Source organism: Pocillopora damicornis, chromosome 1 (genome assembly GCF_964200805.1).
Source record: "Pocillopora damicornis chromosome 1, jaPocDami1.2, whole genome shotgun sequence".
NCBI classification, from domain to species: Eukaryota; Metazoa; Cnidaria; class Anthozoa; order Scleractinia; family Pocilloporidae; genus Pocillopora; species Pocillopora damicornis.
In genome coordinates, this window is record NC_142670.1 from 2,394,970 (window position 1) to 2,411,165 (window position 16,196).

General features: G+C 37.5%; 2 protein-coding genes across 2 annotated transcripts in view; one reads left to right on the forward strand and one right to left on the reverse strand.

Annotated features, from left to right (window-relative positions):
• On the reverse strand, positions 1–3,394 carry LOC149051306 (uncharacterized). Its single transcript, XM_089198705.1, has 3 exons — positions 3,015–3,394; positions 1,811–1,955; positions 1–1,529 (listed from the first exon to the last, which is right to left on the reverse strand). The coding sequence occupies exons 1-3, from the start codon at positions 3,366–3,368 to the stop codon at positions 1,141–1,143; spliced, it is 888 nt and encodes a 295-aa protein (XP_089054831.1). The 5' UTR covers positions 3,369–3,394; the 3' UTR covers positions 1–1,140.
• The window catches only part of LOC113669825 (leucine-rich repeat-containing protein 9), a 26,515-nt gene continuing 13,434 nt past the window's right edge, over positions 3,116–16,196 (forward strand). The window contains exons 1-14 of the mRNA XM_089198927.1: positions 3,116–3,650; positions 4,961–5,029; positions 7,065–7,286; positions 7,872–8,012; positions 8,570–8,633; positions 8,809–8,879; positions 9,346–9,528; positions 10,273–10,428; positions 10,991–11,208; positions 11,344–11,475; positions 12,370–12,424; positions 13,996–14,120; positions 14,928–15,051; positions 15,479–15,605. Coding sequence (XP_089055053.1) covers positions 3,579–3,650; positions 4,961–5,029; positions 7,065–7,286; positions 7,872–8,012; positions 8,570–8,633; positions 8,809–8,879; positions 9,346–9,528; positions 10,273–10,428; positions 10,991–11,208; positions 11,344–11,475; positions 12,370–12,424; positions 13,996–14,120; positions 14,928–15,051; positions 15,479–15,605 — 1,759 coding nt within the window. The 5' untranslated portion in view covers positions 3,116–3,578. The remainder of the gene's footprint in view (positions 3,651–4,960; positions 5,030–7,064; positions 7,287–7,871; positions 8,013–8,569; positions 8,634–8,808; positions 8,880–9,345; positions 9,529–10,272; positions 10,429–10,990; positions 11,209–11,343; positions 11,476–12,369; positions 12,425–13,995; positions 14,121–14,927; positions 15,052–15,478; positions 15,606–16,196) is intronic.

Genomic DNA, 16,196 nt, shown 5'->3' on the forward strand with positions numbered 1-16,196 from the left:
TTGGTAATTCGAAGAGTTCTTTTAATCATTTTATGACCTCTGCCTACTTTAAGAACTGTAAAATAATTAGAGAATGATGTGGGTTTTTTTCGTCCCTCAATGTACGAGGTCTGTATACACTGAATCAAGAATTTCAAAAATCAAACAATAAAAAAGCACTTTTTTTTGAGTACTGTTGCAAATGGCCTTTTAAAAATAACACATCAAATGAAAGCAATCATTTTCCCTTAGTTAATCCTGACCCCAACAGTGAGTGGCATCTAATTTCTCCTTAAAATATCACCCCTGATCACAATCCAAACAAGTTCTTGATTGTTAAACAAATTCTCCTTGTCAGCACCTTAGGAAATGTATGAGAATAGTATGGAAAATGTACATACTGATGTTAGTGTGTAAAGGGTTAATGCATCAACACACACAACAGCCAGTTTGCAATGAATCATGGGATGAGATTAGCAATCAAGAAACTAAACAAAAGGCTTCTACTTTAACACTTTAACTGCCATGAGTGACCAAGACAGAATTTCTCCTTACAACATCAATACAATATCAACCACATAAGTGATGAGAATAAAGAAAAATATCAATCTGGGAATAATTAGTTGATCCAATACTAAATTCTCTGAACTAATATTAAAATAATTTTATGGCTGACAGTAAGGAGAATTACAAATTTGGTCTGGGAGTTACAGGGTTAAATAAACATACTGTAAAACCTAATAAATACAACACAAACAAAGGAAATGCTTACAGTTCAGTCTTTTAAATTTTACCCATAAAACATCTCTTTTGATGTAGAAGTCTTCATCTCAGTGAAAATAAATTTAATTTAACCCTTTAACTCCTCAAGATCTGATTGTTAATTCTCCCCTCTAGCTGCTACACATTTCCTTGTAAATTACTTATGATAACTTGGTGCTGGATCAAGATAGCAGCTTCTACCTGACAAATTTGAATATTCTCATTACCTGTTTGCTGAAGAATGTATGGATATTGTTGGGAGAAGTTTTATGTTAATCACTTCTGGGAGTTAAAGGGTTATATATAATGATGTTTTGAAGTTAGCTAGCTTTAATTCATTTTCAATACTTAGCAATTTGTTCATAAATTGATGTGTAAAAGTAATGTGGAAAATCAATTTTAATCCAAGTAGTCATCAAACGAACCCTTACGGCCTTTCCCCTGTAAAAACTGCTTTGCTCCCTCAATGGAATCCTTCATGATTTGCAGTTTCACTCCTTTGGAGTATTCATATGTCACAGCATCGTAAAAGGAATCTGCATTGAATGTGGCATAGAAAACAGATTTGCGGTCTGCACACAGTGCCTCTCTTGGAAAGCGAACCAACATTTTTGCAAGTTTGAGAGCTTCTTCAACTGTTTTTCCTTTGGGAACAACTCTGTTAGCAAGGCCAATGCTAAGAGCTTCCTTTGCATGTACAGCACGGCCTGTCATGATCAGGTCTAATGCACGTGAAAGACCAACAATGTACGGTAAGCGCACTGTACCTCCATCCACTGTAGGCACACCTTTGTACAGTTATAATATCATATGTTAATAATGCTGTTCTGTCAAAGTAAAAAGGTACGGTCTGTACTCAAACCTATTCACCCACCCAGCCAGAGCTAATTATCGTGGTTGCATGAAGTAACTACAGTATCACTACTTCCCCCTAGATGGCAATATCACTACTGCCTTAAACAGTCGCACATTGCCACTGTACTAAGCCCTTTTGCCACAATTATAGAAGATTTTTTCTTTAAAAGTATGCTAAGGGCTGCATAGGTTATTTGTTAATGCTTTTTATTACCAAATCTTCTGTTGAACATTCCCATGACTGCATCTTCTGCAACAACTCTGAGATCGCACATCAGTGCCAACTCCATTCCTCCTGCAACTGCATGTCCCTCAATGGCACCAATCACTGGTTTAGTGAGTTTCAATCGAGTTGGGCCCTGGACAGAGAGTAAATACATCTATACATTATCAGTGTGCGAGATCCCTTGTAGACCTCTCACCAGCTTGCATTGTTCAACACCTCATACTTTCCTTGTATTTGAAGAAATATTTGTGCCAAATCCCCAATATTAAGGGCCTGTTTCTTTGCCACGACAAAAAAGGACAGGGATTTTAATTAAAAGCTACTCGTGTCACCTTGGGTGATCATGCATCTCACCAATCAGTAATCATGCAAAAAAAATCATTTTTCAAGTTATTTGATCTGTTTTCAGAGATTTTTACCACAACACTATATGGTATGATTTCAATTATTTTCAACTCAATGGAATCAAAAAAGTTCCTATTGTGTTTTAAATAATTCTTCAGATCTTGCTCTCAAGGTGGACCTCTGAGTTAAAACAAAGAATGGGGAGTTGAGGAAAGGAGACGCAGAATAGAAAATGACAAATGGGAATTGAAGAATGGGAAACTGAGAATGGGAAAAAGCGAATGAATACTGAAAAATGATGACTGAGAAATGGGGCCTGACCCTTCTGTGATAAAATACCACTGTCCAGTTGTTCAAAGAGCTGATAATACTATCCATATTGTACTCCTTTCTCTTTGGGAATTCTCTCTGTGTTTATATTGGCATCCAATTTTACTCACAAATTAGCATTGTTAATTGGGATAACATGGTTTTAAGGGTTTTTTAATGGCAATATTTCATGGCTTAATTGTTCAGCAAAGCTATTCTCTTGAAATAGTCACCGGATGAAAAAAGGATAACAGGAAAATATCCGAAATATTCCAATATGAAAGAGTTCTTTTTCTTCCACATCGCCGCGCTTCCATCATAGCCCCTATTACTGCACCAGTGGACAAACGATCATGAATGCAATACAAAACAAACTAGAAAAAAAAACAGAACAAAACAGAAGCCTCTCATTTAAAAAAATTGAGTGTAATAGAATTCTATAGATAGCAAAAAAGATGCCAAGTGTTTGCATAATTTCAAATAATTTTTGTATTTCGTATTTTCAGTGTCTGCCATAAACGTAAACATTGTAACGCACCATGGGACCGTCTCCTTCTCCAGGGGGGGTGAGCCATCTCAGGAACTCATCAGGACCCCTGGTAGATAGATATTCTAGATCATATCCTGCACAAAACGTTTCTCCTTTCCCATACAACACAGCCACTGAACTTTCATCGTCGATCTCGAAATGTCTAAACGCGTCTGCGAGCTCTTTCGCGGTCTCTGCATCAACCGCGTTGCGCTTCTCGGGTCGTGCAATCGATACAAGGAAGATCTCTCCATCTTGTTTAGTCTCGACAAGACTGCTGTTAAACCTTCTGGCTGCAGCTATCAAAGAAGGAATTTTAAGAGCGCGCTGTCGGGCTTTACGAAGAAGACGCGTGAGTGTCATCTTCCTGATCAAACCCAGGAATCCTGAATTGAACCTGGGACGGGAAAGTTTCTAGAGCAACTGTAAACCAATCAGATTGTTCCATTTTGAGTCTTCGAGAAAACATGGCGGTGTGTCATCACTTGCATCGAGCCAATTTTCTTCAAATGCGTTAAGATCCTCCTGCAACATATTTTTCCTCGCGAAAACGAATGATGACAAGTCAATAAAATGAGGGGTTCCAGAGAAGAAAAAGCAGATTCAGCCTCTTCGGGTGAAGATGAGGAATCATTGAGAGAATTGGTGAGTTTTGACAAAGTTTAAACACTGAAGACTCCTGTTTGGGAAATTTGTGAACTTTTCTCGCAGATGCGGCAAGGTCTTATGGCTAATTCTCGTTAGGGTTGCGTTCTATTTTAATACTTGTTTTGGGTTTTTCTTGAGTGATGCTTTGTGTTGTTTTGATCGATATAGATTAATAAACATCGCAAACAACAGTTGTTTACGAATCTGCGGATAGCTCTGCATCAATCTTTAAACATCTTGTTCCACACAACTGAGCCCTGACCTATTATAATCACAATAATATATCCAGATGTTTCCTTTTTAAACCTTCCTTTGCTCTATTTTCCTGCTGTTCCAAGGTATCGATTGCACTGATCTATTAAATCAGATTTTGCACCTGACATTTTACTATTTTCAAGCTCATTTAAGCAATTAAGCAAAGAGTAAATGCACTTAAATAATGGATCACATAGAAATGTAAAAAATATTCTAATTTATGCACTAATAGTAATACGAGCTGTCACGATCAAAGAAGATGATCAGTTTGTCATTGAAAATTGTCAGCTGGCCACATGATTCGTTTCGTTTTGATAACCTGACATGCAACACCGAAAAATTATTATAATTTATGCACTAATTAATAATAATTCAAGCTGTCATAATTAAATAAGGTGATCAGTTTTTCATTTAGATGTGCTAGCTGGCCAAGTAGTTTGTCTTAATCATCTAAAATGCAGCATGGAAAAAATTTATGTACTTTCAGTAATACAAGCTTTCTTAACCAGGGGGGGTTATCAGTTTGTTATTGAGATTTACCAGCTTTACATTGAGATTTGCCAACCCAGGGGAATATGACATTTTCAGGTTTTCAAAATCACCTGCTGGACTCCTAACATGGCAGGTAGGTCAAACTCCTGACCTGAAATCAGTGGGTAAATGTCAAAATCCCCATCTAAGGAGGGCCCTCCCAATCAATTTCCTGCAGGTAGCTTGTCCCCCCCCCTCCCACCCCAATCCTGGGGCAAACCATTGGTAGGTGCATTTATCTAGCAGTATCAGTCACCAAAAGGAGGTTGAGAGGGGTGAAATGGGAAGGTCCTTTTAGAAGAGAGGAGGGGCTGCTAGAGGTTTAGCAGTTAGTGCCAGACCCCTGATGAGCATCTCCCCCACTTCTCTAAAATCTTCGTTTGGGCAAAAAAACATGCTTCTGGCAGCACTATTAATAAGGGCTTGCTCACAGGCGAGCAAATGATGAGATGTTATTTTCTATGCATATTTTTTTTCTAATGTGATTGGGTATTTTTTGTTTTGTTTTGTTCTTTGGAAAGAAACAAGCAATTCAGGCAAGCAGTAAAGGAGCAAAAAAGACTAAAAACAAAAGTCAACTTCATGAACTGGTAACTGATTTGATTTTGTTTAGCATCACTGCACTCATGCCATGCACAAATAAAATTAGACCCAAAAATGAAATAAACCTTTACACCCAAATATCAGTAAGCACATTCTCTATACTGTTTTTCATACATTTTCTAGGTGCTAATTAGGAGAATTTGTTGAACAATCAAGACTTTCTTTACTTGGAAATCATTCCTTTATTCTTGTGACCTTAACATGTGATTTGTGGGTGATATTGTAAGGAGTAATTAGGTAATAGACTGACTCACAGAGATGGTAAATTGTGAGCTCTGTTATTGAGAAGGCAAGATATTATTCATTGGTATAACCCTAAGTAAGAGATTATTACAAGCTGTAAACCTGAAGAGGAGAACTGTGGAAACATCATGATGACAGTTTCATCAAATCATTTTATCTGCATATAATTACTGCACTTGGTTTTTCCATTCAGTTCCATGTTACTGTCCTTTGTTTGAAAGTCTCACAATGAAGCACAGATCATACCTTCAAAAATACGTTTAGTTGTGGTGAGATAAATGAATGTTTAATTTCTTGCTGATATTATTGTCAGCATGATATATAACTAAATATCCATTCAGTGGACATGTTTTAGGGTACTAATTAAAGAACAAGCATTCTATTTTGATCATGCAAACCACCTTAAAAAAAGCTTTTGTTTAAGAATAACATTATTTTGAAATAATTGTTTTTTTGGTGAGTTATCTTGAACTTCTTTGTAGTTTTATTCTTCATTTCTGTAAATGTACCAAAAACCTTTTTTCTGTAATGCAAATGTTTTGTTTTGTCTTCAGGATGTATTGTTTCTCAGAACAATGATTACAATTATTGCTTACAGAGTGGAACCAATCTTTTTAAATCTATTTTTGGTAGTATTGATACTATGCTGCATTGAGGTGTATGTTATTTCAAAATATTTCAAAACTTCATTTCACAAAACAAGATACCAGTATGTCCATGTGTTCAAAAATTATAACAGCACAGCAATGGGCAAACTTATGTTACATGGTATGTGGAGAATTTCTAATATTCAGTAAAGATGTTTCTTTAAAAGAATTTTGCTGACCAAGTTGCCAAAGACTGGAACAGCCTTCTGATTGATTTGAAAGGAACAAAGTTTTTATCCATTGTTAAAGAAAAACTATAAACCTTTTTTAACAGGTTTAGCTAATTTTAAGTAATTTCTACTTTGATATTCTATTCATTTTCATTTTGAAAAACATTTTCACTCTCTTTATGTATCAAGAATATATGTTACTTTTTATTCATATTTGTTTTTTATAACCAACAAGGCAATTAATTAGTCATGGAGGGCCCCACTGAAAAATGCCTCGGCAAGTTAGGTTCCCTCATTAAATATCATAATTATTGTCATCATTATTACTACTTTCCTATTTATGACTGTAAATATATTAAAATCATAGAATTATGTGAACTGCACTGAAGAAATGAATATGAGAGCAATCTTTACAGATATGAATGCTACTTAATAGTGGAAATAAGGCCTGAAAAAAATTCACTGCACAGGTATCGCACAGGTCATGGGTTCAATCCCATACAGGCCTGAATTTTTTTCAGGCCTTATTTTTACTACTACTTTTAAGTAGTGAAGATCACCTTCATTTACATTTCTTATTTTGGCTATATTGTGTTGTAAAATGTAGCTTTGAGTATTGCAGATTACTCAGCTTTCCCCCATGCTGAAGGGTGTCATTTGGCACTGTCACAACAAAAAGTAGAATCTCTATCAAACCTTGATTTGAAATAAGCTTTTTCTTAACCCTTCCAATCCCAAGATCTCTCAAGTAATTCTCCTTACTTTCTGCCACACACTGCTCATAGTTTTAGTTCTAAGAATTGGTTCTTGGATCAAACATTTGGTTATCTCCTAAAGAATATTTTTCTATATTCTCATTACTTATCTGCATGAAATTCTACTGGTGTTGTTAGGAGAAAGTATGTCTTGGTCACTGCTGGGAGTGAATTGGTTAATAAGCAATTCTCTTTTTTTTCATATAGTGCACAGTAAATGGGATCAAATTTGAAAAGCTTCAGAAAGGAGCAGGAAAGAATGTTGCTAGCCTGGAGATGTTCTTCTCTGGATTTCCCAAGATTATTGGTATGGAGAACTTCCCAGATCTTCAAAATTTAACTCTGATGGGACAACAGATAACAACACTGGAGAATCTGGACTGTTTGCCAAACCTTACAGAGTTATGTGTGTCTGAAAGCAAGATAACTGTAAGTACAAGTCAAGGTTGAATTCTCAAATATTAATGGGGAACTTAAGCAAACAATGCCTCTATTAAAAAGAAAGAAACATGAAATCGCCAAAATTTGTGAGGTCTAAGATTGGAAAATCCTAAAGCAAATTATTAAAGTTTCAAATTGGCAAGATTCAAACTTGTTCCTCCCAGAAACCACCAACTGAGCTATAAAGTCACACATTGAGAAGAAGGTACATTTAGGACAAACATCTTCGGTAGACAGATGTCTAAAGTTAAAATTCCTCCATTTTAGAAATTCCCCAATTTTTTTTTTTAGGTTAAGTGGTTGTTGGTATGGTTATTGTGAGAAATTTTGTGATTGGTAGATTTAGCTGAGTTGACTTAGAGTGATTGGTTGCTTCAACAGCAACAACTGTCCAATTACAGCCAACTGTCTGATTACAGTCAACTGTCCAATTACAGCAACTGTCAGATTACACTGTCCGATTACAACTGTGCAGAATGACTTGTGAAAAAGAAAGCAGTTAACTCAATAATTACAAGTTAGGAAATTATAATTATGATACTGTTATGAGTACTATGGATTTCTACTTTACAGGCTATCTCTGGCCTTGATGGCTGTAAGAAGTTGAAAAAGCTGTTCTTATATGACAACAAGATTACAAAGATTGAGAATATTTCTCACCTGGAACAGCTGAATGTTTTATGGCTGAACAACAACAATATCATTGCAATTGAGGTATGAATTTAAGGGATTTCTGTTATCTGAGGGACACATGAAAAGAGGCAATGCACGTATAGTCTCGCTTTTGAGTTGTGTTCTAGCTCAGAATTTTTTTCTTTCTTCCATACACAATACAAACTCAAATTAACAGTTTTTTTTTTCTTTGCAGCATAACATATACTTATTTTACAGTCTCTGTCTTTATTATAAGTCTGACTGATGTGCATGTATTGGTCAGTTCTCTTTCAGTAAGTATATGTTATATACCAGTGGAGGGAGTCCATAAAAAATTATGTGAAATAACCGTAACTCAGATCTTAAGTAAAGCCCAGGGCCAATTGCAGAGGGCTGTACTCAAGACCAAGGCATCGGTTTTATCCCAAACAGACTGACCTAGGCTAGTGGATAACTTATTTAGTTATTTCTTCTGGTTTGCTTTTTAATGCTTTGCTATGAATGGTGCAGAAAAAATTGTGGACCAAGGTTTAGCCAATCAGATTCAAGGATTTAAGATTCTGACCTGCTGTGATGCCTCAGAGAAAATAAGAATAACTGTATTTTTTTTTGTTTAGGGCTTAGAGAAGCTTCTTTATCTCCTTGATCTGAACTTGGCAGGAAATAAGATTACAGAAATTGGTGAGCAGTAATTGAAATTTAATGTTTTTGCATAATCATTTTCTAGTTTTGACCTCCATGCCTACTTATTCATGATGAGGAATTACACTTTTCATCTACAGTAAATTGCATGAATAACATTTCGCTTTTTATGTACAGTAAATCGCACGAATAACATTCTTTTCTTTACCCACAGGGAATTCTCTCAATGGAAACTTAAATCTTAAAACTTTGAATTTGTCAGCAAATTGCATTGCATCCTTAAAGGTAGGTGTGTCTGAGGGTAAAAATTTGTTGTGTTCTTCAACCCTTTAATTCTGGTCAGTGATCAAGACAGAATTTCTCTTTACAATATCAATACAAGATCAGGCAGACAATTAATGAGAATAAAGAGAAATATCAGTTTATACCAAATTCTCAAAACTCACATTGTTAGAATTTTATTTTATTTCCATAGCATGCCCCTGGCCCTACTTAGTAGGGCGTGTTGCTTTGAAACATGCAATACTTGCTGCGCAAGCATAAATCAATTCAGCTGCTTACTCAGTTCAGATCAAACATCTAATACATTTTCTAATGACAACTCTGTATTATAAGATGGGAGGCAGAAAAAACTGGGTCGATCAATTGCTGGCACAGGGAATAAAAGCCTTTATGTGTATGTGCAATGGGTAGGAAGCTCTGAAGATGCGGCAGAAGCAACTGAAGTTTTTTGTTGCATTACATGTTGTAGGATCTTACAAACTTGTCACAGCTGCCATGTTTGGAGTCTCTAAGTTTAAAAGACCCTGTGTACGGGCCAAACCCAGTGGCTATGCTGTGCAACTACTCAACACATCTCTTGTTTCACCTGCCAAACCTGAAAAGAGTGGACTCCTACAATGTGGACGATAGAACACTGAAGGAACTGGCAGAGGTATGTGAACCAAGAGAACTGGTTTGACTTTATCCACGAAACTAACCCAAGCAGTTCTATGATCTCCACAACTGTTAAGTTGTCAAGTTCTACCAATACACAGTGTAACAACAAAAGCGTTACCTTTCTAACTCGAAATACTTTTATTTTTGAGAGCTACGGTAGTAGTAGGTTGAAACTAAAAATATACGTCAGAGGTCAGTTAAGTAATGAAGATAAACAAACTACAAACAAAAAATGAATTCAAACAAAGCGAAACGGAAAAAATACTTGGATTGATAACGCTTACTATGTAACTGCAAAATAGAGAACTGCGCGAAGCGCGACTTTAGGTGAACTGACTTAAAAAATGATTAAGCGTAAAAGAAACTGGCTTTAAATACAAGAGGACTGCGAAATAGCGTGTGGTATGAGAAACGAGCAAAAAGGTGTAACTGACGAAGAAAAACGCTGACAAACTTAACAAGAAAAAATTAGGAAAAAATTTTGATCTAAAGTATGAAAAAAACTAAGAGCTAAATAGGTAATTACAAATTACACAGAAATAATTGGCAAGCGCTTAGATCTTACATACAGGGTTCCTGGAAAACCTGGAAATTCTTGGAATTTTACTTTGAATATTTTGCAGTGACAGCATTCGCTGTTTAAGAAAAAAATTTCAGCTTTATGACAACATTATTTACATGCATATTATGTTAAGGCCCAACAGGCAGCTTTCAGCTCTCAAATTCTCTCTTCTTTTAGACCACAGTGGTTAAGAAGAAGATGTATTACAACATGCGCGTGAAGACGATGCAGAGAAACAAGGCTGACTTGCTTTTCAGACTGGAGACTGAGAGAGCAACTCTTCAGGCTGAACCCAGGAACAGAATGCTTAAACTCTTTTCAGCCGTCAAAGATGTATGTTTACAGTGATAAATAGGAAATTCGTGAAAAAGTTGTCATACTTTTAAGGAATGTGCAAGAGGCCATTTTACAATTGTGTATTTAGTTGCCAAGCCTTTGATTTAGAGTGAGGCTGAAGGTGACTTTGTTGTGATAGAGACCAGTATCTAGTTAGCATGATAACAAAGTAAATTTGCATTTGAAAAGCAGCAAGGTTTGTATCATAACAAGGTCAACCTTAGCCTCACTCCTGTTCAAAGGCTTGGCAACCAAGCACGCAACTGTAAAATGGACTATTGAGTTTCGAAAGTAATCCATGATTACTTTGTTTTTGATTTACTTCGCTCTGTGATTGGTCCAGAAAACTCGTGCCACGCTCTCAACCAATCAGATGCAAAACTAAAACCATTTTCGACTTGGTCGCCCGCGCTTTTGGCAGTTTACTTTTTACTTTGAGTTCTCATTGGCTCTTAAGGGTATTTTCCTTCCGATTGGCCGTTGTGATACGCTATCACATTCATCTTTAGAGCGACAGATTGTTTTAAGGATCTTTATTTCCCAATTTTTTTCCTTACAGATAGAGAGAGAGGTTGAGGAACAAAGAGAGGGATTGTCATCATCTTTTAAAGAAAACAAAAATCCCATAAGTCCTGTTGCAGGGGACGAGGGGAAGAAAGAAAACTCGGAAGAGAAAGAGACCCTAGCGACTGATACAATGATGTTCTCACAGAAGCTGCAAAAGAAGAAGGAAGCACTGCTGAAAAGAATTGCGAAACTACAGAGACAGCGTGAAGAGTAAGAACTCTGTAAAAATGTTCGGTTCTTTTGTGTGCTCCTCGATCTAAATCATATTTCTCCAAACTAGTTGCTTACGATTCCCTATAAATTAGTGAGAAGAGTTTACAGAGCTCGTCCCTTTTTTATTTTCAGAATTAATCAGTGTCATCAGGAGAGTTGTGAACAAGTCAATAATGTCTCCGAGATGACAGTTCAGCGGCTGTTGTTGGAGTTGGAGACTGGAGGAAATGTGCGCTTTGAAGACGGCAAACAAACAGATCCGTGGTACAAAATTATTGAACTATATAAATCATGAATAACAATTAACGAAGGACCCAGGAATGGCCAACACAGTGCTCAAACGTCTGTGCATGTGCGAACGTTGTAATGACTTGGGACACAGGGGCAAAATGAATGCGTTCGCTTGCAACGCGCAAGAGGTTTTATGCGCGTAAAGCAATGGGAACGAAAATATTTCCATAGTAACACTCGAGACAAAATGGCGGCATGTTTAAAGTTTGCATTGTTTGTTTTCATTAGGCGGGAATAAGCCCAAACCAAAACAGATAAGGTTACTCTTTTCAGGAACGTTTCTGTGGCAACTCCTCCGTCACATGTCTTACACAAAAAAAAAATTTGGAGTTGCAGGTGTGAATTTAGGAACTGAAGTATTGCATCCGTAACGGTAGCGACTGGTAGCGACTGCCACCGCTTCAGCTGTCTGGACAAATTTAAAACTGCTTGCGATGAAGTTTAATTAAAAGGTTGTTATTTAACCTTCAGTCCTTTCATAAAACCAAATATGTTTACTTGGTCCTCATTAAAAAAGTGTAAAATAATGTTCTGTTCGTTCCTCGACAAAATTAATTCACGCTGGAGTCTCAAAACGCTTTCCGGACGCGCCATATCTGCCGAGTATGCGCACTTATTTTGTTGCTATGTCATGACTAGGTGGTGTGCTTTTAAGCTGTTGGAACCAAGTTTTCTCACACGAGTTATAAACAACTACACAAGCTATACACTGGATAAATGTCTTTTCAGTGGATAATACAGTACGTTTTGTCAACACTTATCCGCTGCATAGGGATTTATCAGTTGAATGGCTTTCTCTGCATTTTAAGCAACTGGGCCCCGGGTGATTACTGCAGCATCAGTGACATCAAGTCTGTTTGTTTTTAGGTACAAGTCCTGTCATGATCTGATTTTTTCAAGGTTCTGTGGTGGAGACTACTTGGTAAGAATTGACACTTATTTATTATAAATATCGTGTAATTAAACGCTTCGTCAAGAGGAAGGGAACAATCTCTCAACAATAAGGAAATCACCATGGAAACCAAGCCACAGTCCACCGGTGTGGGGAACTTGGGATTTATGTGGGGGGGGGGGTGAGGGTGGGGGAAAAAAAGAGTACAAGTGCGAAAGCAGATTGAACACATAGCAAAAGCCGAACAAAAGCAAAACAAAAGGCTTTATAAGTAAGCTGTATTCTAAAACTGGCGTCATTGCCCTGGCAATTCAAGCAAATGCACGTTCCCTTTCTAATGTATTAGATGACAATAGAACGCATTTCGATGGAGTGTTGTAAAGGCAAAACCAAAGCTAGCCCTACAGCCAATCGGATCAAGCTCAAAGTAAAAACAAACGAACTGCCTGAAGCGCGGGAATACACGGGTTACCGAGTCGCAATTGGCTTTAGTTTTGGACAGTGTTCTCCCTAGTTTTCAGCACAATAGGTAAGGGACCTTTTCAAACCAGTAAAGCACATTTGCAGCTGCAGACGGTTGGTCATTATCAACTTTGTTCCTTACTTTCCTAAAGTATACAGTACATCGCGCCTATCAAAAATTCTCCATCGAAAAATTCATAATGTGAACAATACTGCTTATAATGTGAACGAAACTGCTTATAATGTAAACTTGTCTCCCTTCGATTTCGGGTGATATCTTTGGCGTCACTTACATGGCATATCGCTGGAAAATCAGCGGTGTCAGCTACGAATCGCATCGCTATGAAATCGAATCACATCGAATAGCTGAATTCGTGTTCTAATCGTGTCAATTTCAGAACTTTTACACTGTCGAGAGATTTTATTTTCAAGGCTTCTTTCAAACCGTTTTCTGAAACACATTTCAAGTAGAATTTCACGATGAAGGGTAGCTTTGTCCCCACGTGTTCTTAATACAGTTGGCAATTGTAGAGCTGTTAAGGCGGTTATTTCTGGCAATTGGCTGCTTTTCCATCGCTAGTACGTAACCTTTGTTTTGTTTATCAATAAAATTCTTGTAAAGCTTACCAGCCACTCTTGTTACTGGACAGAAACGACAGCATTGTTTGCTGCCGTTTCAGCTTGGAAACTGAACAACTAAACGACACCATATTTGCTCGTGCAGAGAACTGACAAATGTCATGAGATTTAGCAGAAAGTCCGCGAAAAATCACTCTTGCTTCGAAATTCGAAAGGTACCAGTCAGTGTTAGCTAACTAAAGCACACGTAGATCTATAGTAGTACACACTGTTGGCTTGTTATTTCACTTTCTTACCAGATTAGTTCACCATAAGTGCGTATTTTTAAAGGGTTCTGAGCGTTTGCAGGCTTTAATAAGTGCTCTTATGAGAGGTAAATTTTACCGGTTACCGCCTGATAAGGAGAACCCTCTTGGATCTGATTGGTGGAGAAAATGGCGCGAGTTTTCTGGACCAATCACATGGCAAAGTATAGCAGAACCGAAGGAATTTGTGATTACTTTCGACACTTAAATTGTTAAAAAAAAAAAAAACTCACTTGAGTTCTTGTTAAATTTCAGGGTTTGGGAATTTCTGGTATCAAGGTTCACAGGATCACGAGAATCCATAACAGAATCTTAAGAACGAGATTTGATGATAAACTTGATCTGATATTGGACCGGGATGATATTTCGGAGCTAACCCAGTATGTACAAATGAACACTTGAGGAGATGAGTTTTTTTTTTTTTTTTTTTTTTTTTTCCCTAAGAGTGTATGGTATCAAATGCCACAATCTGATTTGTTTTAGTGCAGGCTGGATTCGTGTATCTTTCCCGCGGTCACGGTAACGCTTTCGTGAGTTTTTGAACATGTGGTTACAAAACTTGATACAAGCAGGCTCTCATCAATAACGCTCCAGAAAGCACGTTTCTCCGCCCGTGGAAAGGTTTGAGACGAGTCGGGGAGAGGTTTCCGGGGGTCTGGCACTAATAATCAGCGCCAGACCCCTTGCAGAGCTCTCGTTGGCTCGCGAGGCCTCACACTTTCTCGTGGGCGAGGAAACGCTCATCCCAAAGCGCTATTGATAAAGACTTGCCCACAGGCTATTGTCTGTATTCAAATTTGAGCTTCTAAACGCCAAACTTACTACCTCATGGAGTTATACAGCCTGTCGTGGCGTAGTAATAATACATTTTTAGTATCCTGAAGATACGGACGAAAACACGAACATTGGAAACATTTGCAAACACGAACAATTCATTTGAAAGACGATAAAGAAAGTTGAAAAGACAGATTAGTTATTTTTTTTACCTGCCGAAGGTCGGTTCGATAAGCGAATAACTGTGACCCCAAACTTGAGGAGTGCGGGCTCGGGCGCAGTTTTCAAAACCTGTGCCACAGTTTTTCACTATACGGACCTCCCATCCGGCAAACAACATATACATTTTCACATTTGTTGAACATTGAAAGATCTAAAAGGAATCTCAATAAATTTCTGATATCGTCAACCAGGGGAAGATCATACAAAAGGCTTCTAGAATATCTCTTCTTTATGTGGAATCCTGCTCTGCTGAACGGAAATGGTGAACCGATAAGGGTACTGGAGGAGGGATTCCGGCCGGCACAAGTTTATGAGGTACGCTCAGAGCGTTTTCTTTTTATTACAAAATTTTTTGTTTTGTAGTTTGTTTTTTCACTTAAAACCAAATCTTAAGTTATGTGAATTGGCCAATCAGAACAAAGGCAAGTGTCGTAAAGAGCCATTGAGAAACGGCTTTAATTCCTTAACTCCCAAGATCTCATTAGTAATTCTTCTTACTGTCTGCCATACAGTTCTTGTAATGTTAGTGTGGAGAATTTGTTATGGGATCAACTCATAATCCCCTGATTGATATTTTTCTTTAGTCTCATCACTTGCCTGCTTGATATTTTATTGATATTGTAAGGAGAAATTCTGTCTTGGTCACTCATGGGAGTTAAAGGGTTTCTCGTCAGCAAAACTGGTTGGTGGTTGGCCATAGTGCCAATTTTTTGTGATAAGTTTGCCTTCTTTCTTTTTACAGAGCTTAAATGAAGAGGGTGGAGTCCCACTGGCCAACAGTGTTAGTGTCTGTGACAGATCAAGAGTGGATTTTCTCAGGAAACGGGCTAGGGAAAGAGGAAGTACTGACCAGTGTCCGTTTAGACACGGTGAGAATATGAAGAGGGATCGGTAAATATTACACAGCGCATATAAAAGACAGTTCAAGAAACATTACATACCCATACTCGTGGTGTTTAGAGTGCTCTGAACTAGCGAATGAAAGATTGAAGTAGACTATCTACCATCACAAGTTTGCGTTTTTTTTTTCGTGCACGACGGTGTCCATTTTCCTTGAGCGCCGGCGAAACCTGTGACGCGTGGACTAAATGTGAACATTATTATTTGTTTAAAACCCCTTAACCTCGAAGAGTGACCAGCATCTAATTTCTCCTTACAATATCACCCTTGAATCACACATTAAGATAACAAAAATGAAGTGATTACCAACTAAAGAAGCTCTCGATTGTTAAACAAATTCTCCTTGTCAGCACCTTAGAAAATGTATAGAGAACAGTATGGAGAATATGCATACTGATGTTGAGGTGTAGAGGGTTAGCAATTATCTTTGTATTGCTGAGCTCAACTCGTTTCACCTCATTTTTTTTTTCTGATCGTTAGTGCGAAAAAGTTTTAAGATCCACGTTGTGTGCTGAGCTATTTTCTTTCTGTTATCTGTTTTTCTTCTGCTTTGTGTTTAG

Excerpts from the sequence above, each read along its gene's own strand:
- LOC149051306 (XM_089198705.1), bottom strand. The coding sequence starts at position 3,368 with ATGACACTCACGCGTCTTCTTCGTAAAGCCCGACAGCGCGCTCTTAAA. Across the intron at positions 1,956-3,014 it reads GAGAAGGAGACGGTCCCATG|GGCCCAACTCGATTGAAACT; the intron begins GTGCGTTACAAT and ends CTCTCTGTCCAG. Across the intron at positions 1,530-1,810 it reads AATGTTCAACAGAAGATTTG|GTGTGCCTACAGTGGATGGA; the intron begins GTAATAAAAAGC and ends AACTGTACAAAG.